At 33.3% G+C, this 26,444-nt stretch overlaps 2 protein-coding genes across 2 annotated transcripts in view; both read right to left on the bottom strand.

The window, feature by feature from the left end:
* Window positions 1-1,609: 1,609 nt before the first annotated feature.
* LOC121410682 (collagen alpha-1(I) chain-like) lies at window positions 1,610-15,850 on the bottom strand. Its single transcript, XM_041602927.1, has 22 exons — window positions 15,786-15,850; window positions 15,124-15,177; window positions 14,686-14,739; window positions 14,229-14,282; window positions 13,787-13,894; window positions 12,921-12,974; window positions 12,411-12,464; window positions 11,702-11,809; window positions 11,389-11,496; window positions 10,838-10,945; window positions 10,379-10,432; window positions 9,591-9,644; window positions 9,130-9,183; window positions 8,482-8,553; window positions 8,115-8,186; window positions 7,683-7,697; window positions 7,055-7,117; window positions 6,542-6,713; window positions 5,927-6,042; window positions 5,209-5,277; window positions 4,426-4,650; window positions 1,610-2,879 (listed from the first exon to the last, which is right to left on the bottom strand). Exons 2-22 carry the CDS (start codon window positions 15,169-15,171, stop codon window positions 2,733-2,735), a joined length of 1,809 nt encoding a protein of 602 aa, XP_041458861.1. The 5' UTR covers window positions 15,172-15,177; window positions 15,786-15,850; the 3' UTR covers window positions 1,610-2,732.
* Window positions 15,851-18,909: 3,059 nt separating this feature from the next.
* Window positions 18,910-26,444, bottom strand: part of LOC121411997 (short-chain collagen C4-like) — an 8,338-nt gene continuing 803 nt past the window's right edge. The window contains exons 2-16 of the mRNA XM_041604910.1: window positions 25,863-25,961; window positions 25,433-25,486; window positions 24,801-24,854; window positions 24,356-24,409; window positions 23,937-23,990; window positions 23,506-23,559; window positions 22,793-22,837; window positions 22,410-22,463; window positions 21,920-21,964; window positions 21,505-21,557; window positions 21,106-21,159; window positions 20,290-20,397; window positions 19,716-19,814; window positions 19,258-19,356; window positions 18,910-18,972 (exon numbers count right to left, since the gene is read on the bottom strand). Of these exons, the coding sequence (XP_041460844.1) occupies window positions 19,341-19,356; window positions 19,716-19,814; window positions 20,290-20,397; window positions 21,106-21,159; window positions 21,505-21,557; window positions 21,920-21,964; window positions 22,410-22,463; window positions 22,793-22,837; window positions 23,506-23,559; window positions 23,937-23,990; window positions 24,356-24,409; window positions 24,801-24,854; window positions 25,433-25,486; window positions 25,863-25,961 (843 nt within the window). The 3' untranslated portion in view covers window positions 18,910-18,972; window positions 19,258-19,340. The remainder of the gene's footprint in view (window positions 18,973-19,257; window positions 19,357-19,715; window positions 19,815-20,289; window positions 20,398-21,105; window positions 21,160-21,504; window positions 21,558-21,919; window positions 21,965-22,409; window positions 22,464-22,792; window positions 22,838-23,505; window positions 23,560-23,936; window positions 23,991-24,355; window positions 24,410-24,800; window positions 24,855-25,432; window positions 25,487-25,862; window positions 25,962-26,444) is intronic.

Raw genomic sequence — 26,444 nt, 5'->3', positions numbered from 1 at the left:
CGTACGGTTGTCTTTCATTGAATATGTATAAATGGTTAGTCTTAAAAATATATTTTTTGAAATAACTATTAGTAATACAGAGGATGAATTGACCTGTAATCTTATTTATGTAGAGAAACTCAATTTATTTTGAGAGGAAAAGTATATGTTCTGCTACTTGGTAACAAAATTGTAGTAATAAATACATTGTAGTCATTTAGTGGGTTTATTCCAAATTCATCCAATTGCCAACTCGTCTACTATCATTTGGTCTACCATCAGTTAGTCCACTATCCACACGGTCTAATTTCCAATTGGTCCACTCACCATTTCGTCTAATAACCAGTAAGTCCAATAACCATTTAGCCTACACACCATTTGGTCTAATTGGACTTAGTGTTAATTGTGTAAAATGAATGTAAATGAAACGGACATTAGACAAACTGGTTACGATATTAAATGGTCATAGACTAAATGGTGACAAGGCGTAGTGATGATTAGACCAAATGTTGATGGACGGAATGGCATTAGACTGAATGAAAGTAGACCATGTGGTAAGTGGACCAGTTAGCTTAAAGTGATTAGTTAACATTGGTTTGACTTTTAAAAAATCTGAGCTAGAAGGTCACACTTGTCACCTGTGTCTGTGATTTGTTACAAAAATAAAGCCCAGAAAAATTGCATTCGAAAATAATTATTTAGTGCTTCAAAAATTGAAATATAAAGTGACCGGAAACACCATCTTTATTTCATCCCATACACTTGTGTGTAGTATTTAGGCGTCTATAAGACACCTATTTAAAAAATCGGGATTTGCCTTTATTAAGACTACTCTGCACAGAATGTTGCATTATTGCATTGCATTACATTGCGTTATTGGTATAGTGAATCTGGCCAGACATGAGCAGTTGGAGGCTTAAGGTGGGGCTATAAAGGCGGTTGGTGCGTATATTCCTTAATCCTAGGCTAACATAGACCACAATTTAATGGAATGTCATCTAATATAGACCACAATTTTATGGAATGTCATTAATTGAGAGCAAATCAATTGTTCAAAATAATTTTGTTCTCCAATGAAATAGGATATGACCAGGGACTACAAAATATACTTCAAAGAATGTCTTTTTCATGAATATTGAAGAAGATGAAAGCTGACATTCCACAGAAGTGTGGACTAAAATTATTGTACCACTATCAAGGTAAAAGTTTGTTTTAATTATTAGAATACCACCCTTCCAATCAATTTAATGATTGTATGTAAGAAAAAAATCATTACCATCACCAACATCTTCATCCCGAATATCCCACTACCATCACCATCACATCACGATCACAACATTTATCACCTCCTCAAACACAATTACCACCAATATCACTACCATCATTGTCATCATCATCATCACCACGATCAACATCACCATCACCATCATCATCATCATCACCACCACCATCAACATCACCACCACCATCACCATCATCATCACCATCACCACCACCACATCACCATCAAAACAACTTTTATCGCCACCTCCACCACAATCTACCTGAAATTATAACAAGCTGCACAATCAATACATTCACAGACTGAACAAGTTCCTCATACACAGACAACATGAAAAAGAGTCACAAATTTCGTAGGGAAGCTCTTTTATTAATCAATAATAATCTCACACAACACATTGCATCAACCAATCTATTCAACAGTATATAATGTAGCATTATAAAAATATTGTCTTGACCATGAAAAAATAGAACATCTCTTGATTTGCATAGTTACTGAATTCATGAAAACACTGCCAATAGACACCAATTTAGTAAAGAATATCTGAAGACATGTTTGTTATGGAAAGTAGAAATGCGAAAAGACTTATGCTTGATAATTCTATTTCTATTTCTTTCACTGTCTTTTTTCTCTTTAGCTATTATGGAAGAGCATTCTAATCAAATTGATGACAAAAATACAATAAAATGCACAAGGTTAAAAACTATTGGTAAACACAGACGAAAGACACAATACAAGAAAAACCTCCAGAAAGATCAAAGACTTACTGGGTAACAAAGGAAACATTTAGATCTATTTCTACTTAGAAAGGCTTCTAGAGTCAGCGCAAGGGAGTCCACTTATATCTGACAAACTAGAGAGCTAGCACCATTTCAAAGCAAATCAATAAAAAGAGAATAAAGAGGTGAGAATGGTATACAATCATATATATATTCCACACCACTATCAAAGACACAAGGACATCAATAAGATTCATTTCAACCACAGTTTTGACAATTAAATTGAAAATGTATATGTATGGATATAAAAATAGATTATCTTTTGATCATACTTTAACCTGTCAATCAGATATATAGTAAGGCACATTTTTCATATCATTGAATAGATTGGTAAAGTACAAGATCATGTATTCCATCTAGTATCAACTTTCTGGTCAGCCTTCAAGGTAAATCGTGTCACTGGAGACTTCATTTTTGTCCTTTTCTGGTAAATTTTGGATTTTTGTTCAAGCCATAAAATAAGAGACTTCCCTACAAATAATTCATTATTGCTTTGTGAACACCATGGCAAGAATTTCAGTCTGCATAGATTTAAAAAAAAACACACACCAGACGAGAAAAGGGATGCTCCAGTTTTATGAGAGGCTGCCAGATGTTATGATAAATAGTCTCCAAAATTCACATTCTTTTTTCTGCTTTTTGCTGCTGTTATTTCAAAGACAATTCAAAATAGTTTAGAAAAGGGTCAGAATCTATGAGAAACACACAGGTCCCAAAGTAATACCAAACTCTTGGCCTTCTCCTCCAATATCTGAAGGAGCAACGTCAACAATTGGAAGACGGGTGTTTCTCCTGGTGGAATAGTTTATAACAGTCTGGCCCCATTCTCCTGTTCGGTCCTGTGAAGAAAAAAAAATGATTGGTTATTTTTATCTTAATAACAGTAACATTGCATTATCTAATGGACATGAAATATAGCCCCAATATAACAAAAAAAAAATCGACCAATTCAATTAAGAAGTATTGTTAAAAGCAAACATTACTGTGGCATTAATTTGCCTGGAAGCCAATTTGTTATCCCATGTTTTATTTTTCATTGGTTATTAATTTATGAAAGTGAGAACCAGGGGGGTGTTTCATGAAAGGACTTGTCGGACGTTTTATCTGACATGTCCTGTTTTATCCGACAGTTACCATAGTAACAGTGCTTGTCAGCCAGTCAAAATCAAAGAAAGTTATCAGACCTGACAACTTGTCGGACAGAAATGTTGATGAAACGCTCCCCTGATCTACCTTAGATGTGAACATGTCATAATATGAAATTAAGTTAAAATGAACAATAACAGTCTTCTTTTTAGGAAAAGGTGCCATCTTGGGGCTAATGCAGAAACAAGTGGATTCAATCTCAACTTCTAAAATCACAACTCCCCAAATAAAAAAACGCTTGATTAATAACCGATCAACTGAAACACTGGACATGGGAAAGGATGGCATTTCAACATATCAAAACATTGCTATCACATTGCTATAGTGGTATACGATGTGCTGAAGGCAAATATGTCTTGGCGATTCTAACTTCGCAAATAATAACATATTTGTGAAGAACGGGGCCCAAATCTAACTAAGATGTGGACATGTTACAATACAAAATAGAACTTAATCAGCAATACCCAACTTTGTTCAACAAATTGATTGCTACCTTGGGCTTGTGGCATTACAAAAAATGCAATGAAAGAAAAAAAGAATGCAAATCAATTTTGAATTTGAAACTTGCATTTTTTTTAAATTGGCCCCAGGTGAATAAAATGAGTGTAAGTATTACTGTATTATCTGTACATTTAACAGAAGGTTTCATTATATTCTGCAGTAAACACTACAAGGAAAAGAAATATCAGTAAGCTATGCACATTCAGTTGCTATGTGCTATATACACAGACACAGGGGTGTGATTAAGTGTGCATGGGAGGGTGGGGGGATGTGTGTGCACATGTATGCTACCATTTGGGGGCTGTGCATTTGAAAAAGATAACTTCAAAAAACTTGTTTATTATTGTGAAGGGAATAAATCAAGTGAGCGTGGTATTTACAAGAAGCTTAATCTGATGTAAAAGAATTTCTCTGGGTGGAATGTGTCTGAATGAATAAAAAAATAAACACCAGTCGCAAAAATATCTGTAAGCAAAAAACTCAACAAGTCAGTACCCAATAACTGTTAGGAAAACGACCATCATTGTAATTTTATCACTATTCATGTTACTGTCATTATAAATCTCACCATTATCTTACAATTGGTTGAGGAAACTAATCATATAATATTAAATGTAATTTTCACGCTCTTGCATCAATTTTTTTTAGTGAATTGCTCACCTTATTATAATTGCATTTATCACAAAACACTGCACAAGGCAATGTAATTTTTTTTAAGAGGAAAAAACGATAACTTACTTGACATTCATCATTTCCAATAACTTCATATTGTTCAAAACTTGGTGCATTAGGTGATAACACTACATCTGATGTGGTCATGAGTTTCAGAGCCTGCTCTGTGGATCCAGTGGTCCTGTCAGTGACAGCTACAGAGTTCTTACAGTGGTAGGTAACATTCTGGTGTGCTCTTGTGGACAACAGACGCAGGAAGGTAAGTTGAACTTCACTAGCCTGGTATGAGAACTGTAGGGTGGAATAAAGGGAGCAAACAAAACATTAGTTTCAAACAAAAATAAGAACAAATCAAAGGCAAAGAATTCAAAGGGCATTTGATAGAAGAACCAATGGTCATTCTTTGATATTGTTGGGTACTGATATTCCTTATTATAAGGATCCTCCTAACTCTTTGTTGACACATTTAAACGCCACTTTAATTTCTGTATATAAATCCTACTTTTCCTCATTGCTCAAGTAAGCAACATTAGTATTTTCCTATCATGGGTATTTGATCCCATCAAATTCTACACCCCAAATGATTAAAAATTTATCATAAAAAATGTATTGGAAGTTAGAAATTCATCAATATGCTTTGAGAAATAGCGATTTTGATTTTCCTATCATGTTGTGAATCTACAGATTTATTCACAAAGCAACAAAGTATGAGGCACTCTGACACAAAGAAATCAAAGTCAAAGGGAATTTCAAACACATAACCCAAGAGCAATTTTTATCAAGATGCTCTTAACTGAAAATGAAATTATACTTGACATTGAAATTAAAGATTACTGGAGAGAAACCCACCTTATCTAGACCCATTTCACTGATATATCTTGGTCCGGCTGGGCCTTCGTACCATTGTGCAGGTGCGATCTGTAAAAAAAAATTATGAGAACGATTAATACAACATAATAACCATCATTATCGATAAACCACCCCTTTTCTTTTAATTCTACGATGGAGACAACTTAACAAGGGACTTGCATTATGCAGAATAATTCTAGAAAAAGTCCAATCATTTATTTAACTTCTTGTTATGACCCTTAAACCACCAGACAAGTGCATTATTTTAAGCACTCTTCATTGGGGTGTACACTCTATTATTTTTAAGGGTGGTAATTTTTCAGCTGAATACTTTAAAAGCCAAATTTAATCTGGTAAACGTATTAGGTGTTTTATAGAGCTTTCAATAATGTGTTATTTGATTAGGAGATTATTATTAGTGCATTTATGTCTACACAACTCCATTCTCAATTCTTCTGACCTTTTTTCAACAAAATTTCAACTCTTCTTAGTTTGGTCTCAGTTGCATTAATTTCTATGTTTACCTTCGTAGAAAAAGCCTTCACAATAAGGGTGTTTTAAAAAAATTGCTTATTCACAATAATTCCTGGGTATAGTCCTATGATTAAAGATTTTGGGGGTTGTTTCTCTATATCTGTCTCTTTCTTTTGCTCTTTTAATTTACTTCCCAGCATTGCTATGCAATATCTGCAAGAAAGATTCAAAAAGTCAAACATACCGAATCAACTACAGGTGTAATGCAAGTCTCTGGGCCACCACTCTCTCCACGCTTCACACAATGAGCTAGGAAAGCATCCTTGACAGAGCCCTCATTGGAATCGATCCAGTAGTTGCCTGTTTGAGAAAATGAATAATCAATTAATTCTGGAAAATATGTAAAAGTCTAACTGTGTAATCCATCACAAGGCTTTGTTTTGCACAACATGGATTAGAATTTTTATTTGCTGAAAGCCATTTCTTTCTTAAAAACTCTTTATTCAGCAAAAAAAAAGTTATATTCATTTCACAAAAAGGCAAAAATGCAAAATATTACTTTGAAAATGGTATCACTTCCAAAAGCAAAAGCATGGTATAACTCTGTAAAATGGTCTTGTATCTAAACGATTTTTTTTAAGATCCAATAGTTACCAGGTAAAAATTCAACTTTGCAAAGGGTGTGGTTGCTTATTCAAAACAGTATCACTTAAAAGTCACTTTAAATGTCCAGAATGTAAGGTATTTTAAAATCCAATAGTGTATTCCTTCTTTTTATTTTGTTTAACCCTGCTCTGACCGGTCCTTTTGGTAGCATTCACTTGGGATAGTCAAGTAACTCCTGTATCCATTCTCTTACCTTCTTCAGCTTCTGGGAAGCACTTGAAGAGATCCTTACAGCTACGGAGGGGTTGGTCGCGGCTTCCAAGAGGTTCAAAGAGGGAGCGAACTTCACTCTCAAACTTGGCAATGTATTCCTGGAATTTGGTTCTGTCGATCTCATCAACGGTCTTGGGAACCTCATCACGGTACTACAGTAGGAATTACAAATATAAGAATATCAATATTCAAAAGCAAAATGGCTGCATATAGGCAAAATGGCTGCATATATGCAAACTGGTATTAACTTGTACTTATATATCACATACAAGAAAGAGAGTATGAAAAAGACAGGACAGGTGGATAAATTACATTAGTTATATTCAAGAGGAATGTAATAATATGCTATATATATTTGTATCATTTTCAGTGATACAGAGTAACAAATCGATATATCCATAGAGAACTGACTATTGTCATTGTTTGGTATTTCTTTCTATACATTTAAATGAAATTGAAATTAAAGAAACTTAAATTGTATGTATGTACTTACATAGTGTGAATACTGGCTGGGTCCCTTGGATTGTTGAACTGGCATTCGTGGCATGGCAGCAGCCTGTAAAAATAATAAAGAATAAAATTCCAGGGGGAAGGGTTACCCAAGAAGAACTAAAATCAATTTCAAGAAGCTGTAGACCAAGCAAATCTCATAAAATGTATACTAGTAAATGAACACAGAAAGAAATATCCAAGGGATGTCAAAGAGATTGATTTAAATTTGTGTAATTAGGAGATGCAAATTTTAGAAAACATGTCAATTTGAATTTGATTTTTTACTCTATCATAACTCTTTATGAAACAATGCCCAAATCTGACAGACAGCTTTCTTTCATTTCTTGATGAATCTGAGTTATCTTTTAACACATTTTCTAGATTTTTGCTACAAATGGATGCAAGGAGAATCCAACTGAATTAAACATCATCATAACATTACACAAAAACAGATACTTAGTTTTTGCATCTACATAGCAAAACATCAAGAATCATTGTCCATTTACCATTATTTCATCAAATAAATAATAATATCAATAAATGTTGCAAAAATCATTTTTCAAAGAAAGGTACAGCAGTGACATTTAATTGATCAAAATACAAAATAAAAGATATTAAAAAAGACTTACCATTGAGACTTCACCCTGTACAGAGAGACAAAATAAAAACATGATTTAATTATCATCTTCCAATTTGCACACATGGATAATTTTAAGTAATATCTACTTCAACCACTCATTTACATGGGATGCCCTAATCACTCTTTCCTACATGAATGTTATTAATCAAATCAAATGTAATAGTAACATTAAATTTGTTATACAGGTAACTATACAAGTTCAAAAATATTTCAAGTTGATGTTTTCATAGCATAGTTATATCTTTTTATTTTCTTAAACAATAGTACAAATGTGTAGATGAATGTACAAACAGCTACAAAGTAATGATATCGGTTTCATCAAGGACTTCTATCAATGGATTTAGTTTCATATTTGTTGTTGTCCCTCTTGAAACTAGTTCCTTATTTCTACATCAATGTAGATAAAACAAGTCGAACTTACAGGTGGTCCAGGTGGTCCAGGGGGTCCTGGAGGTCCAGCGGGTCCAACACCTCCACGCTCTCCACGTGATCCCTACAAGAAAACAAACAATACCTCATTTACTTAATCAAATCATGTATTGATCTTATAAATTTTGCAAAAAAAAAGATTTCCTCCTTGATAAAAGATTAGAAGATCCGTAATTAGTGAAAAATGAGGTGGGGCATCATTTTATCCTAAAAAGATTCACATTGATGTATGATGTAAATAACTCCTATTATTGGATTTCAGAGCATCGCAAAACTCAAATAATATACGAACAATTATTTTACTTATAGACCCCTATAATAAATTGTTAGGTTATATACATATCAAAGATGGTACTTACTCCACCTCCACGAAGTCCTGGGGGTCCACGTGGTCCTGATCTTCCTGTCTTTCCACTCTCTCCAACAACTCCCTAAAAAGGTGAATGATTTGTTCAGAAACCTCAGTTAATTGGAGCTGGTATGTCACATAAATATTTGCAATGAAGTGGACACCGGAAATTATTATTTTCAAGAAACTTACATTACAATATATAATAATATAATTAGGAACTCATTCAGAATTGCTTTTACGAGATAAAAACATTAAAATACAAAAAATCCATCTATCCGAATTTTTTTCCCCACTTTTCTCACTACTAGTATTTTGAAAGATTTTATTAAAAAAAAAAATTGGGGGTAGAACCCATATAGTATGCTTTGTATTCATATGCAACTTCTTGTTAAAATACATATGTATTTTGGAATACTAGTACCCTATACACCTAATAATCTTAGGTGGTCTAATGTTTTCACAATTTTCAACACATTTTATGTTTAAACAAAACTATACAGAATGAAAGAAAATACAATGACATCATAAAGAAAATTATTGAAACTCTTCATTTGACACCAAAATTGCAAATGTTATGCACTAAAAATGTTACCCATGCAAATATAATGCATGTAAAGCAGTTCAATAAAGAATAAGAAAAAGAGAAGATACTTACGGGGATACCTCGGATACCCTGTGGTCCACCTTCTCCATTAGGTCCTGGCTCACCCTAAATAAATTAATTACAAATTAGATATTATGAACATGTGATTGATCAGAAAGACATGGGTTTGTACTATTAAGCATGAGATATCCTTTGCAAAATAATTTTTTAAAAATAAAGATTCACAAAAAATATTGAATCATACTTAACATAAACAAAAAAACTAAGAATAGATAATTTCACTTTGTTTCAGGAAAAAAAAAATGTTTTGGCTGTGTTTTCAGCAATATTGTAAATTTCTAGCATCGAGGTAAATCTAGAAGCCAAAGAACAAGTCATCACAAGATGTACTGTGCAGTTCCAGTTAAAATGTTGACATCCGTTAATCAAATAATGCACCCCCATCTCCCCAGAAAATATTTATATGATAAATAAATAAAATGGATTAATAATTAAGAAGAGATAATACTTACAGCAACTCCAGGCATTCCCATCCTACCAGGCATTCCAGTTTGTCCCTTATGTCCCTACAATGTGGAATAGAAAAGAAAAAAAAATTCAGGATAATAAACGAAAATCAACTTAATAAATAAATAAATTCAACTAGCTAGGTGAACAATCTATCACAAACAGTTTGAAACTTTATCTTCTTTTCTTGATTATCCAAACATATGTATAGGAATATTTCTTCAATTTTTTCAACAATGTTCTTCATTACTTACTTTTGAAAATCAGGAAATGTATTATAGCATATAGATTCTCTTTAAAAGAACTACTGATAAAGTAGTGGCTCAAGCTAAATCCAGGGTGATAGTAGTTGCACTTTTCATACTCTGGCAAAAAACATTATTCGCTTTCATTCATAACTGTTATTCATATTTAATTTTAACTTTGAATCATACCACTACAGGAAAAAAACAATAACCTTATGAATTATACACATTAAAATACTTGGATTTTTTTCTTTATATGATCAATTTCATCATTCAACCATTAATTTTCAATACATGTCATTGAATAAAATCACAACTCCAACATATTCTACTTTGGGTGAAATAATTTCTCTTTTTGATGTGTGTGTGCAGATATATATGTCTCCTCCTCACATAAAAGACTGTGCAATTCAGAATCAAAATTAAAGCAAAATTGATCCCAACATGATTTGACAATAATGTTATATACCAGCTAATGCATCCTAGCATCTATTGCAGCAGAGGTATAACAAATACATCAGAAAGTGAAAGTCAAAGTGTGTACTCACATTAGGTCCTTGGCTACCAACTTCACCACGGGGTCCAGCAGGTCCCATGGGTCCCTTGAGAGAGTAAGAAAACGTGTAAATATCACAGAAAATAATAAGAGTTTGTAAGTATCTCATTATGTCACAAATCATTTTTGCTGCACCTATGAACAGGCTTATTCAATTCAGAGAAGTGTATCCACGCATTTTATTTTCTTTCCTTTCATTAGAATATTATTAATTCATTCATGGTTGACATATTATCTGTCTATTCCTAAGAAATACTACAATTTTGTAATATCACTGCCTTCAATTGATGTTATAAAACCTTAGAAATCTGTGTTTTGTCCATGCACACTGGCAAAATTTCTCATATTCAAAGAAAGAAAAAAAAACAGTGTTTTGCTCCTCGTTTGAAGGATAGAAATTAACCAAAGAAGACTTTAAACAATTAATTATCTTGAATGAATTGAAACTTACCATTGGTCCAGTACCTCCAGACTCTCCAACGTTGCCAACTGGACCTTGTGCTCCTTGCTTACCACGGTTTCCACGCTCTCCCTGTGCTCCCATAGGTCCAACAGCTCCCTGTTATAATAAACACACATAACATTATCATGAATATCTTCAACAGGCTCAATTCTAGCTCTTATATCTCAGGAAATAAAAATCTACAGAATTAATAATTCACATGAAGCAAGAATGTGTATCAAGTAAAATCCTTCCCCTTGGGTAGGATATGCAATAGATTAAGAGCAAGAAACAAAAATGGTTACAACTGTGAAACTTCTGGTAGTGTTAAGCAGGATTTAGCCAAGAAAGCTTGCACAGGTAATTTGAGATGTTAAATCACAGGTCAAGAACACATAAAAGGTTATTTTTCAAAAAGAAAATTTGTTTCAATTTAATTGTTTTACCAATCAACTTATCAGGCTCTATGAGTGAGACATTATCAATGAGTGTAGAAACCCATTACAAATCTTTTTGAATACAACATTATAGATGAAATGAGAAAGAAGCCAGCTACTCACACGTGGTCCCATTAGTCCATTCATTCCATTGTTACCCTTGGGTCCAGTGTCTCCTCGTGCACCAACAGGTCCAACTGGTCCAACTTTACCATCATTACCATCACGGCCCTGTCAACAATGAAATAATTATATGAATTACTAGTGGCATTCCGTTTTAGTATTCAAAAAAAAAAAATCAATGACCAATGGCCTTGTTGAACATCTCAAACATACATATTACTAACTCACAAATACATTTTTGTTGAATATAGGGATAGAGCAGTTAATATTACAGAGCATGAATAAGAGGAGAGCACAATTGCACAAAACTTACATCACTTCCTGGCATTCCACGAGGTCCAGCAGGTCCAGCTGGTCCCATGCGTCCACGTTCTCCACGCTCACCATCAGGTCCGGTGGATCCCTCATCTCCATCAGTACCCTAGGTAACATAAGGCATCAACATATCAAGTCAGTATAAAATATCACAGAATAAAAAGAATGTTCAGCAGTGTAGATGATGTAAACTGAACTAAATGGCATATGACAAGAAATTGACAAAGCGACTTGTGCTAAAACTGAGATTTGCAGCAAACTTCTGATCCATAGAAAGGAATGGGATTTGACAAGGAATTTCAACATAATGAATATTAAGCAATATGCTGGAAGAGAAGAGCATCACTTCTATTACGAACCATTTCAGTACAGCCATAGAATTGTGTAATTGTGTTTTTATTCTATAAGATATTGCCCACTAGCACCACATTGCAAAGAAGCAGAATGTAACAATTGTAACATCCTATCAATAAAAAACAAATGCATTTGGAATTTATGACATTGTATACTTTGAAGTATGTTTGAAGCTTCTGACCATTAACTGCACTGTCTTTTTTGTCTTTTGATGCCCACAGATTGCCTTGACTTTTGGAAAATTCTTTTTGGTATACTAAAGGTACAATGTACTGTGCAAATACTCTTCTCTTTTATGAATACTTTTATTTGTCTGAAAGTTCATATTATCAGGTAAATATGGGGATACACACCCGTCTTCCAGGTGCTCCAGCAGGTCCAGGTGGTCCCATCAATCCATGGGTTCCCTACAAAGAAAGAAGAAACACATTTTTCTCAGTAAACTACAGCTACAATTTTACTTACCAGTAAAAGTGGCAGCAAATTATGATTTTATGAGAGAGTCTTGAAAATTGTCCTTGTATCAGTATAGATCTGATCTACAAAAACCAATTTAACTTTGTGATACTGAAAAACAGTATATGAAGATCACCAATACAGATATCATGTGGAACAGTGTATTAATATTATGTAGAAAAAAGACTTGCCATCTGGCTGGAGGGCCATGCTAATTTTACTTATATCTCGTTAATTCACATTTTACCAAAATATTTTTTCACTTAGGATTCTGTTCGAACTTTTGAATCATTAGTACTCAACTGGCACTTGATGTTTCAGAGAATCACTTCTTCCATATAATGTTTATTAAAAACATTAACAATAAAGAAATGTTGATTTTAAGAGAGGAAATATAAGAATCTTACCAATGCTCCCAAGCCTCCAATCTGTCCTTGAGGTCCCATAGGTCCCATAGGTCCCTGTTAGCAATAAAAGGACATACACACAAATATAATGAATGGAAAATTGGACAAATTGATTGATGGACGAATGAATGATCAAATTGAATACTGAAACAAGTATGGATAAATCAATGAATGAAAAAAATAATACATCATAAGAGAAAATTGCATGAAATAAATGATAACAAAGGAGGGTACTCATAAATGTCTGAACAGACACTCTAAAAAATGTCATTGACACATCTTATACATGCACTATGTTCTCCCACAGTGCACAAATATTTTTTAGAATATATTTTTGTTAGTTTGATTGAGGCTCAGTAATTGCAGCAACAAATGCCTAGAGAGATTTTTTCCAACTTTTCCTCTCTCACATTATGAAGAAATAATGCACTAGTCTTTTCTCTGAAGGTCAGCACTACCACAATTATAATCCAATATTCAACCTAATTATCAATACACAATTTAAATTGACTTTTTTAATAATAATTCCCCCAAATAATACCTCAACCCCTCAAATTTTTCACATTTATATCTCTTTAAACAATTGCCAAGTTTTGAATGAATGAATGAATGAAGATATACCTTAATCTTAATAATGCTATTTATTGCATAGCATAATAATCTGGTTTTTATTGTTTTTATGATAGCATTATTACCAATTTATTAAGGTACCTTGTCAAAAAGTATCTGCTGCATCTTTAGCAGTAACCAAAGAGGCTTTCTTCAAATTCCTATTGTTTTATCTATGATGAAGTGTGAGAATTGGTAATGAAAAAATACTTCAGGCAGTCTTTTTTTTTATTGAAAGAAAAATCAATATCACTCACCATTGGTCCATCACGTCCATCATCTCCAGTGCTACCCTGTGGTCCAGCCAATCCAGCTGGTCCTGGAGGTCCACGTGGTCCTTGGTTTCCTTGTGGTCCACGGGTTCCCTAAACATAAAACCAAAACAATTTTTTAAATACGCATTCATACTGATAGTGTTATCAAGGTCTTAATAATAAGAATAATAATGGTAAATTTACCCAGGGTAGCCACTTCTGTCCCCAAACTGTTCTCCTAGCAGGCCCTGCTATTACTATTACCCCAGCTAATTATCATTATGATCATTATTGTTAGTAGAGTAGTAGTAGTAGTAGTAGTGGTAGTACTTTCGAGGTTCAAAATTTATTACTTTGCAAGAGCTAAGATTTTATTTCAGATATATTCATAAATAATACAGCAATCCATGAAAAGAACTTGAATCCAAGTTAATCATATACGTACCATACGTCCGTCATCACCAGGGCGGCCATTATTTCCAACAGGTCCAGAAGGTCCCTGTCATCAAAAAAGAAGAAACATTTCACAATATAATCAACCCCATGATTCATTAAAATACTGGAATGACATTTAAACAGAAATGTAGAAAATTATGAAATTTATCATTTACAAGATTTGAGGACTTGGGTTTTATCCCTGATTTATACAATAATTATTGACATCTAAGCAGGCATTGCATGACTTAATTCAGTGTCTTTGTTTTGAAGAAATTATAAAACTTGATCACTTTCATCAAAAATGTTGTAAACAATGAAATGAAAATTAATTACATATTTGTTTCAGAACACCAAGATATGCCTTGTATGATATTGGATAGTAGAAAACAAATAAAAATTGATAAGCCCACTGCAGCGTATATCTAAATTACAGAAAATGGATGCAATGATGTAGTATTACTTACTGGTTCACCAACAACTCCTGGAGGTCCATTCATTCCAGGTGATCCCATAGGTCCCTGTGGGAGGGGGAAAGAGGGAGTGAAAGGTAAGAAGAGCAAGGGGGAGGGGTAAAGTGAAGAGAGAATAGCACACAGAGGTAGTTTGGGAGGATAGGAGTGAGAGGGGGAACACAAAAAAAATATATTGTATTATATCATATTTCTTCTTGAAAGACAAAAATAAAATACAAATAACAAAAGAACTTAATTTATCACGATAAGCATTGAATATTGAAAGCTTTACTCTTATCACATCACATCAATAAACTTGAGATTCGTTTTCCATAATCAGTGACCGTGCTTGGCAATGAATTCAAGCATACCGTAGCAAAATCAGTTATCATTCTGTTATTTGAAACTTCATGAGTAAAAAAATCTAAAGAAGTAGAGAAATATACTTACAATTGCTCCTTGGTTGCCAACCTCACCACGGCTTCCACGGGGTCCCATATTACCCTGCAATAATAAAAGTGAACTTGATCAACATAACATTCCAATAATAGCATGTCAAAACTAGAATGAATGCTTATATATTACTAAAAGCCCATAGGCCTAATACTTTTAAAGTACACAATTACATGTAGTGTTATAATCACTGTTTTTTCATTTACCAGACTCGCAAAATTGCACAGTTCTATGTATTGGAAAATTTGCCTGAAGACAGTAAAATTCATTCATGATCTTTAAGGCTATAAATCTTTTAGTATGATTAATCAAGAGGTTTTGACTCTGGTGGTGGTTGTCTGGTTAAAAAAAACTTTTGGCACGTACACAACTCATATAACATCTTACCCAGGATCCAACATTTTGATCATATAGTCTTTTACTATATACCAACTACAATGATTAATTATATTTCTACAACTTTTTTTCACAATATTCATATAAATAATTGCACATACCCAAAATGCTAAGGGTATGCCTCTGAGTTCTTTCAATAAATATAAACGGGACATCATAATTGTGTAAACCCACATTCTGAATTTCGAAAGAGTAAATGTGTCAGTTTTTCCTATTATTTCCAGGAGGTACCACTCTAAGAAAGAGCTCCTTAAAGCACTTACCTGAGGTCCACTCCTTCCAGGTCTACCCTGGCTACCAGATGGTCCAGCTTCTCCTTCTCTCCTTGTAAACCAGCAGGTCCACGTTCACCTGGAGGACCACCGGGTCCCTGAAATTTTTTCAAAATGATTTATAATGGTTATAAAAAATAAATGTAATAAAACATTTAAAACAACCCATTTTGTGTTTTTAAAGCTTGGTGAACAAACAAAAATACAACAGAATATTCACTATTCATCAAATAAAAGAATATAAAATCTTCATTGATTCTTTTGTGAATGAACTTTATATTGTCCTTTTTATTCTACATATGGATTTCACAGATAAAATAAATTTCTCAGATCACAAATCATGGAATTCAATGGCATTTTTTTTTTCAAATTAAGTCTTTTATATTCCTGTCATGGGGTATCCTGTCATCATTATTACCGTAGTAGGTCCATGTTATTAACAGGTCAAAATATACAAGAAAATCAATAGTTAATCAAATCAGTTTTGTTTACTTACAGGGTTTCCAGGGATACCACGAGATCCCATTGATCCTTTCTCTCCACCAGCTCCCTGTATAAAATAATTGAAATCTTTACTTTAAATTTTATCTATTTCAACAATCTTTTTTCTCTGTCGCTACTTCTCTATTTTTCCTCATACTCTCTCACTGTCTTAAAATTTTGTTTAATATTTTTATTAACACCCACTTCAAATATTCTCTATTAAATAATTCAATGAATCTCTAAGAAAATTAATTTCTTACTACTCAAAAGGATCCCCTACAATTCTTAATGGATGAAAAATTCCCTTAAGAATGCAAAAGCAGTTAACATAGGGGATACAATCTTTTTATAATTCAACATATTTTCTTGAAAGCATGCAAATTTTAAGAAGGCTTGCTTCCAAAATTCCACTTGGCAGTATTGATTTTGAACTGTAATATATTTTCATTTAACATTTCTTTGCTTTAAATATTATCAGAGCTGAATAATGTGAAAAATGCATGTTCTTCTGGAGGTTGTACTTACGCGTTGTCCCTTTGGTCCTGATGGTCCATTTGGTCCTGGGTCACCAGGCAGGCCCTGAATTAAGAAAAATACATTGATTTGTTTAGTAAGTTGCTACAATTTCACAAGGATCGTAGAGACTGAAATCCATTAAGGCATACTGAGATTCATCAAAATACAGAACTTTGTCTATCTTGCCCCTTCTCCCTCCTTAAAAAATACATGGTTGTAGAATTGTGAAAATTCATAATTTATCACAACAATGAACCAATTTTCTGATTGCGATCAAACAAATCTCCTGTTAGTAAAATACATCACCACCTAAAGAGATGACATAAGGGGCAATTGCTTACCATCAAGATTTTTTTTTCAAGTGTAAAAAAACTTAAAGAAAAAGGAGATTACATTGATGTGTAAAACCCTACTATTTAATGGGAAAATAACTTTCACCCCCCCCCTCCATCAAAATACCCAATCATTTCATTCCATAAAAGTATACCCTAAATCAAAGAGGTGTTCAATTCCCAAATAGGTGTATATTACAAGCATTAACAGTCTGGGAAAGTAACACAGACATTTGTCCAATATTTACAATTGACTGTACCTTTTTGTAGATGGTTTGCCATAGATTAAGAGCCATTTTCTCATTTATTGCATCTTTTTATGTTAAAATTGTTCTCATTCAACATTCATAATGGTCAAATCATAAAAAAGAGTTACTTACACTGTCTCCTCGTGCTCCTGATACACCCATTGGTCCCATAGGTCCCATGCCACCCTAAGCAAGAGAATAGAACAAAAAACATGAAAAGCACACTTTACACAATGAATGATACAAAATTTGTCCTTTCACCGACTAGTATGATACAATAAGAGTGTAACGCCCATCCATAATACAGTACTACCAGTAATACAAAATAGTTTTTATCAATTATAATAATAATATACAGAAATGTATAGCACAGCTTTTATATGAATATATTCAGCTGCACTTCTTCAGAGCTCTTTTTACTTAGTTCTATGTGTACACAGCAAATTTCTTAATGAAAGAGATGTTTCTAATTATTATTTAATCTATGAATTGGCAATCCATATGCATATGCGACAGAAAATTAACGAACTATGAGTTTCTCTCTGGATATGTTGTAAAAGCCGAATTGAATACTGCAACCCAACTGATATGTAGCACAGTTTGAGTGAACAGCTACTGTTCTGAAGGTAACATACATATATTTGTTCCTGAAATTAGCTTTCATAAAAGATCTTCCTTTCATCAAAGATCCCTAAAGATGAATTAAGCCAAACAGATGGCAGAAGGTGATGATTCTCAATGACTGTGTGTATTGCTAATACCAGACAGGATCCTGCTTTCTATTATTAGTCTTACGGGTACTGTAAGGAATGGTTATCAAAATGATTGCAAATATAATTCCCAAATCTATGTGCATATCTATTCAATTATGAAAGATGAAAAAACAATATATACATTCCATGAACTATGGTTAATTTTTTATTTTAACATTGACTTGGTATTGATATTAAGGTTATGCAATATCCCAATGGTAAAAAGAGCATGAAGAGGAAAAAAGATGATACATACAGCTTCACCAGTCCTTCCTGGAGGTCCAGCGGGTCCAGCTGGTCCACGGTCACCCTGTGCACCCATCTCACCACCTTGTCCAACACCACCACGGAGACCAGGGGTCCCTAAATAATGTAATCATCAAAAGGCAGAGGGATCAACCTCACAGAAAGAAACATGCAGCTACCTCCAAACATTCTTGACAATGATCAAGAATGGACAAAAATTCCTACCAATGGGAACAGGAATTTATGCTTCATTAGAAAACTGTTTCCCAATCAAATTTCGAATACATAATATTCTCTCTCTCAAACTTTGGATAGAATTTTAATAAATTCCTGCAAGTAATCATTTGCTTTAACTCTAATAGAGTTGGGTTATTGGACCCATCTCATTATTGCAGAAAATGTAGGGGGCACATTCCCTCCCCCGCCCCAGTTAAAACTGTTACATGGCAGTTATCATGAATTTACAGAAACAATATCTAACCGTTTTCCTACCCATATTGATGACAATAACATGGAAACAGAAAATCCAACAGATAATTTTACTCACAGGTAATCCACGGAGACCAGGCTGTCCCATGCTTCCAGCAATTCCAGTAGTTCCCTATAAATCAAAAAATAAGAAAAAAATTAACATCATCATATGTTCTACAACATCTACCCCTAGCAAACATCCTCCAAAAGCAAGGTGAATAATGAATAGAACATCCATGAAGTAAATTGAATGACTACAGATTCTCCAGAATTTTTATCATGATGCCTGCTGCACTTATAAATCAAACTAAGAAAGGTTTTTTTTTTAAATGCAAGATAAAAATCAACTAGTTTAAATATTTAAGTTGAAATAAAAACATTGTGAGACAGTTGATATATTTTGAAGCATACTTACAACTTCTCCATTTCTTCCTGATCGTCCTTCTGTTCCACGTTCTCCAGCGATACCTGAGGCTCCCTGGATTCCTGCAGCTCCTCTTAGACCTTGTTCACCCTGTAAATTATATTGCAAATTAGTATTCAACTCTTGATTATGGAGTAGAATGAAGTATATTGCAACTAGGTTAATGCGGATGAGGTTTAGCAAATCAGGGGACTCATCTCAAAGAGGGATGGAATGAATGTATTAGGTTTAAATCACAGTGAATTAAAGGAACATTGATTTTCTGTGCCTGGGTTAATCCCGGTCCCATCTCATTTTTCTTCTTTTGTTTTGTATGATTTCAAAATTTTTTAAATTATTATTTCGTTGGAGAAAAAAAATACAAAATATTGTTTTCATATTTGTATATACTTGTTTTTTTGTATTTTTTTGCAATCAAATATAACCTTGAATTAAATTGAAGTACTTACAGCATCTCCAGAGACACCAACTCCTCCACGAGGTCCAGTGGCTCCAGGGACTCCGCGTGCTCCACGTGTTCCAACAAGTCCAGGTGCGCCAGGGGGTCCCTAAATAGGAGACAAAACATATACATATTCAGGTTCAATGTATTATTGAACAAATGAATTGGAATAAGCACATATAGCTTATACTAGCGAGCCTATATGCTTGTTCAAAATCTATTCTATTATTCAATATTCTGTCAAACAGTAGTAATTTACATACTAACAGAGTTTGATTTAGAAGGTCTTATTGCTATTGTGACACATATCTATCATACTTAAGTGTTTCAAGTGGATGTAAATTCATCCTCCCTTGAAAATAATGGTAATACTATTTTGAAATGTTAATTTCAATCATTCAAAATTCACATGTTATTGAGCACAATACAAAATATGTCTGTACCTAACCTAACACAATTGTGACAAAGTGAAATTTATTACATAAGATTGAGTCTGTTTTGTTGAGCATGTCACATAGTATCAAGATATGACAAATCCATATTTTGTGTTTCACATTACAAGTAACAATAAGGACTCCTACCTGAGCTCCACCAACACCGACAGGTCCTTGGATTCCACCATCACCACGGTTACCAGGAGCACCAGGAAGACCAGTAGGTCCATCTGCACCACGCTCTCCATCACCACCCTATGAATGAAAGAGAATATAATGAATCAGAAAACACAATCAATTGTCACTTATGTGAAATATATTTCCATAATACTTGCTAATTACCTACTCTAAACATAGGAACTATTCCAATAAAATATCAGCAACAGGGAAATGTCTTCATTTCCAACACATTACTACGAATAGAATTATACAAGTGCAATTACTGCTGAAAACTGTCTTCATTAAAAAGGGACAGGTGTCAAGTATGTATTGGTATGTTCAGACTATCAGGTTAAATGCTTGATATTCATATATTAGTAATTATAATTTGTAATAAGTTCATGGTCTGAAAAATCATGAATATAGAAATTTAAACAAAACAGAATAACTGCAAAAAAGGAAATGATCCAATGAATGGTTTTCAATATATATATTCATAACTACAAGAAAAAAAAAAATCTTCCACGAATTTCCACATATTTAACCATCTGTGTTTACTTGCCCTCAATCTTTTCCGTCTATAACGTAATGAAAAAGTTGAGGAGCATGCCTTCTTAATTCTCCAATATGAATCCATTACACTGTATTTGATTAATATTTCTTAAATGATTTATACAGTACTTAACTAAACACAAATAAAAAGTGCAAGGAAAAAGGTGGAGGGGAAGAACTGCCATGGTAAGCATGCCCAATTTGGCAGTTCACCAGGGATTTGAATTATTCAAGAAAAGATTATATACTTACAGCATCCCCACGAACTCCAGGGGGTCCTTGAATACCAGTGTTGCCATTGAATCCCTAAGGATTATAAAAAAACACCAATATACATTTGAATGGTATCACATACTTCAATTTGAAACTGATGTAGTCTGTCAGTAAGAATTGTACTTAAATTAAAATATTGAATACAAGCCTACCAGGAATTTTCATTGAGACGATGCAAATAATATACCAATGGATACAATCATATTTCTGAAAAGAATGGTACACAAATCTGAACAATTCTAATTGCTGATATCCATAAGCTCTAACAACAAGAGTTGACTTATGTCACAAGTTTAGAGATTAAATATGTAGATATTAAGTTCAAGAAAGTTTCTAAATCAGATTAAGCATTTCTAGCACTTTAAACCATGTACTTACAGCTTCTCCAGCGATTCCAGGTGGTCCCTGTGCTCCAGGTGGTCCGACTGCCCCTAATGACAAAAAAAAATAATGAAAATGAAAATGAGAATTTTCCCTATTGATGGTGACGAAATATTTCATATATTCAATCATCCCATTTGCTTAGTCAATGAGGGCACCATTCATCCAGGGTATTTGCAACCAATGTACTTTTTAAGTGCACTCCCTCAGCATAGTAAACAAATTTTGATGAACAGCAGGCTTGATCACTGCTGTTGACTGTACATGAATTATCTAATTATCAAAACGTTTAGTTTACTGACAATTTATGTACACAAACATATAAGTTTTCTCAACAAAACAAACAAAAAGTATTAAAAAGAATGTATAAGACACCAATGTATATCTAAAGAATAATCAAAATGTATTTTACCCTGTCTCCAGAGGCTCCAGCAGGTCCATCCCTTCCTGGGCTACCCTGTAGAAATAATAACAATGATAAAACTTTTAAGCACAGTTTACAATAATATATTAGACATATGGTGTAACTTGAGAGCAACAATGCTACTGCTACTGATACTGCCACAATGGCAAAAGATGGGTACATATGAATCAGCACAATTCTAAAACGACCTTAATTACCCTTTGAAGAATATCTCCAGTAATACTCTGAGAATTTGCTTGAAGACCATTTTGTGTAACATATTATTCAACATTTCTCTTCTTTCTCATAGAAATACATTAAAACATCAATGTCTAAACAAAAGGGTTGAGTTTTGTTTATGTCAGACATAAGAGGAATTGTGAGTAACATATTTTGAGTTCTATCATTATCAAATTGTCAATGGCACATGATATTCTTTCCCTTGCAATAGCAATGATGTATTGCTCTGGTTTATCTAATAATAAATAGCTGTACTTACAGTGGGGCCAGTCTTTCCATCATTACCAGCAAGTCCATCATCACCAGGAGCACCCTATAACGAAAAAAGACACCAAATTTTCAAAATAGTTTCTCAATAGCACAGATGAACATGCAACCTAGATGACCTGCCAGTTTTCTTCAAGAAACATTACCAAGTTGTTGACATGAAATAAATAAAATCATCTCAATGATCCAATCTGAATGAATCCATGTTTTCACTGAAGTAATGAATTCTAACCCCCCCCCCTAAAAAAAATAATTAAACAAGAGAGGGCATAAATAATTTGTCCACACAAAAGGAAAATTATAACCCAGAACAATTAACAAAATCTATAGAAAACCATTTAATATACACTGAAAAAAAATATGATTTCTACTCACATTGGGTCCAGTCTGTCCAGGGGTACCAGGCTCACCATTTGTACCCTAAAAATAAAGAAAACAGACAAAATGAATAATAATAATTACAACATATAGCATTTATGAGGTGCTGATTTATCTAGTTCCTATTCAACGACACACTACATATGAAATAAAACATCTAGAACAGAGGTAGGCTGAGATCAGTGTATATAATGATAAATAAAATACACTGCACAGCTTTCACAGAATATCCATGAATTAATTTTGTATTGCTCTTTTGTCTATCACCTGAGGGGATGGCAGAGATAATTAATTATTTGGTTACTTTAAAAACAAATTCAATACATTCATTCATTCATTAAATTTGAAACATCTAATTGACACTAATACGACTTTGAACTGACCATGTCCACCACATATACAGTTATCTTCTTAATACCTGAAACAGATTTTTTCACAGTATACATTTCACAGTATATCACAAAGAATATACTTTTCAGCCCATTATTACAAACTTCATGATGATAGAGTTGCAACTTGTAACATCAATAAAGAACAGGTGATATATCTTTATTAACTTTCATAGGTTATTTTTTCACAAAACTTACAATGATACTGTAATTAAAGGACTAGAGAACACAAATGGCAGTGTCAAACATTAGAAAGTAAAGCAATACATTATAATCAGTAATATATAAAGTACTTAGTTGAATATATATTCTTGGACTCACCCTCGATCCAGGCTCACCAGGGCTTCCTTGTTCACCAGACTCTCCCATATCACCCTGTAAATTAATAAGAATATGAATTGTTAATTCATTGTACTTTCATTTAATTGATATTTCATATCTAAAGGATGTCAATGTAATAGTAACTGTCTAAAACAAATAAACTAATAATATCCCATGAATCATTGAAATTATCTTTAGCTACTTGATTTAAATTTCCTGGAATATCATGCAGGAACCCGAGAGTTCATCCATGACATGAATTAAATCAAATTCAATCCAATGTCAAATGGTCTACATACACTCATGAAACTCTTATTATCTATTTAACAGGCATATATTGTATGTCTGAACACTTTCTGTTTTTGACAAAGTAGACCATCATCATTGAAACATTTCAAACTGAAAAGAAAAAGAACAGTAATTTTTCTCACCATGAATCCAGGATTTCCAGGAGCTCCAAGAAGTCCAGGTCCACCATTAGGTCCCTAAAATCCAACAATGAATAATAGAATTAAATATACATGTATGCTCATTGAATAGCATTGGACACAATGGATTGACTTAACTGACTGATAACTGGATGATAATTTAGTGTTTGTTGACATTAATCATGGTTGTAAAATACATTTCATAACCTCAAGTTTCATCATTAAAAGTAAATACAATAAATGCAATTAAAAATGTAAATACATTTTGGAACTTCCTCAATATAAAAATGATGGGGTGTCCATCATGTAGTACTTGAAAGTCATTCAATCAACAAATATAAGAAGATTTGTGTTTTTTTCACAAAGCATTTCATCAATCACATTATCATGACAATATGTATTGGGAATGAAGAGAAACATACCAGTTCTCCCATTGGTCCACGTGGTCCAGCAGGTCCTGTAGATCCAGTTTCTCCCTGTAAATGACAGATGAAAAATAAGATATATAAAGATAATTGTAAATTCCCTTCAATTTCCTTTCTCATTCTCTTTTACCATTTACTCATTCACTTGCTTTTCTAAACATACAGTAAAAGAGTGTAAAATTATCAGAATACTCATCAACTTTGATTTTCTAACATGAAACAGATCATCGGCAGTAAAAAAAAAAATTATTTCACTTCTCTTGAACCACTTTTTATATTCAACAAAAAATCAAACACGATACATCCTGATCAAAACATTACAAATAGTAGCTTTGGATTTAATAAGACACTAAAAAAAGAAAAACTTTTTTTTAAGATTCATTTTTTAAATGCTCGTTCTTTCCTTTTTGATCCAACTTGAACATCATATAGGATGACTTACCTCTGATCCACCTGGGCCAGTTGGTCCTTGTTCTCCAGCGATTCCACGGGCTCCCTGAACAAAAAATTACAATAAAATGGTCAAATTGTTGAAAGCTCAGAAAAGTTACAATTATCACTGATATGTATGAATGCCAAAAATCAATAGAAATAAACAATAATGATTTTCTTTTAGCTCCATGCATGAATACCAAACACAACACAACACAATAACTATTTCTATCCATAATGAATTTGACCAAGAATGTCAAATAATAATTCAATTATAGATCATAATGATGATCATCTAAAACAAACATATGTGTAAAGTACAGAAAGAAAAATGGGCAAAACTCTAAACTAACCAAATAAATAAGGAAACACTCTATATAAAAATAAAATTTTAATTGTACATGCTCCTTAATCAAATACCAATAATGTTGAAATCCATAAAGAGAAGGTAAGCAGATTCGTTCATACACTTCTTTCACATCTGGATTTTAAAACAGGTGGTCAAGTACTTCAAAGCAGTGTCTTTTATTACCCACAGAGACAAATTGAGTCTCTACCATTCTACAAAACAGTAGTGATATTTGCCTAAATGGAGCAAGAAGGGCATTACACATTTTTAATAGAAAGGATTAATTCACTTACAATTGGTCCTGCAGGTCCACGGCTTCCAGTCAATCCAACGTATCCTGGAAGACCCTGTCAGAGAACAATATGCAATGTCAAGTAATTGATTCAGTTTTCATCTATGATGGTAATAATAATAATAGGCATTCAACAAATGCTATCTATCACAAAATATTTCATTTTTTACAATTTTCTTAACAATGCTTTCAGAAATGTATCAGAATGTATTGAAAATCATGAGTATTCATTTATTTTTTTTTGCAGGGGGCGCTTAGATGCTGTACCAACCAAGCACATGGCTGATACTTGGTATTAAGTCCCAAAACCAACATGGACCACAACAAAATAAGAAATCAACTTCTTGAGTCCTATATGCTCTCTTACCCACATTACATTGATCCTGTTTCACTTAATGCAGCAAATAATAAGTAAATAGATTGATACTTACAGCATCTCCCCTTTCTCCACTGATACCAACAGGTCCGATAGATCCCTGAAGTCCAGGAGCTCCATTCCTGCCAGGTGCTCCAACCTCTCCTTGTACTCCCTGAAATGGTTAAAATACAAAGTGTAAACAAATAATCACATTCACAGCAATATTAGGGTGCAATGACTTATGGGAGAGCAAAATTTGTGTAATAATGTCAAATCCACTAGGGCTTCTGATTTTGTTTTCATTATTTTAGAAAAAAAATAAACTAGAAAACATAAAAGCAGAACTGGTGAATACCTTCAACTATGCAAGTTTTGCTTATTGACCATACCTGTACATGTATCTCTTGACATACATGTACAGTGGTATACAAAAAATCATTTAGAAGGCACTTTTTTTATACAAAAGGGATACAGTGAAAACAGTATGGGTATCATATCCATGTGCATTGGAAAGTACTGGAAAAATTAAATTCAGTCAATTTCTCTTTTTAACAATGCTCTTCATCAATCCATGATTAATTAAAATGGTTAATGACAGAATAGACATATACCATATGCATGATATTTTTGAAGTGAGCAAGGTTTTCAAGTATGA

Source organism: Lytechinus variegatus, chromosome 3 (assembly GCF_018143015.1).
Source record: "Lytechinus variegatus isolate NC3 chromosome 3, Lvar_3.0, whole genome shotgun sequence".
In the NCBI taxonomy this organism is placed as follows: domain Eukaryota; kingdom Metazoa; phylum Echinodermata; class Echinoidea; order Temnopleuroida; family Toxopneustidae; genus Lytechinus; species Lytechinus variegatus.
This window is presented reverse-complemented; position numbering and strand designations above follow the sequence as displayed.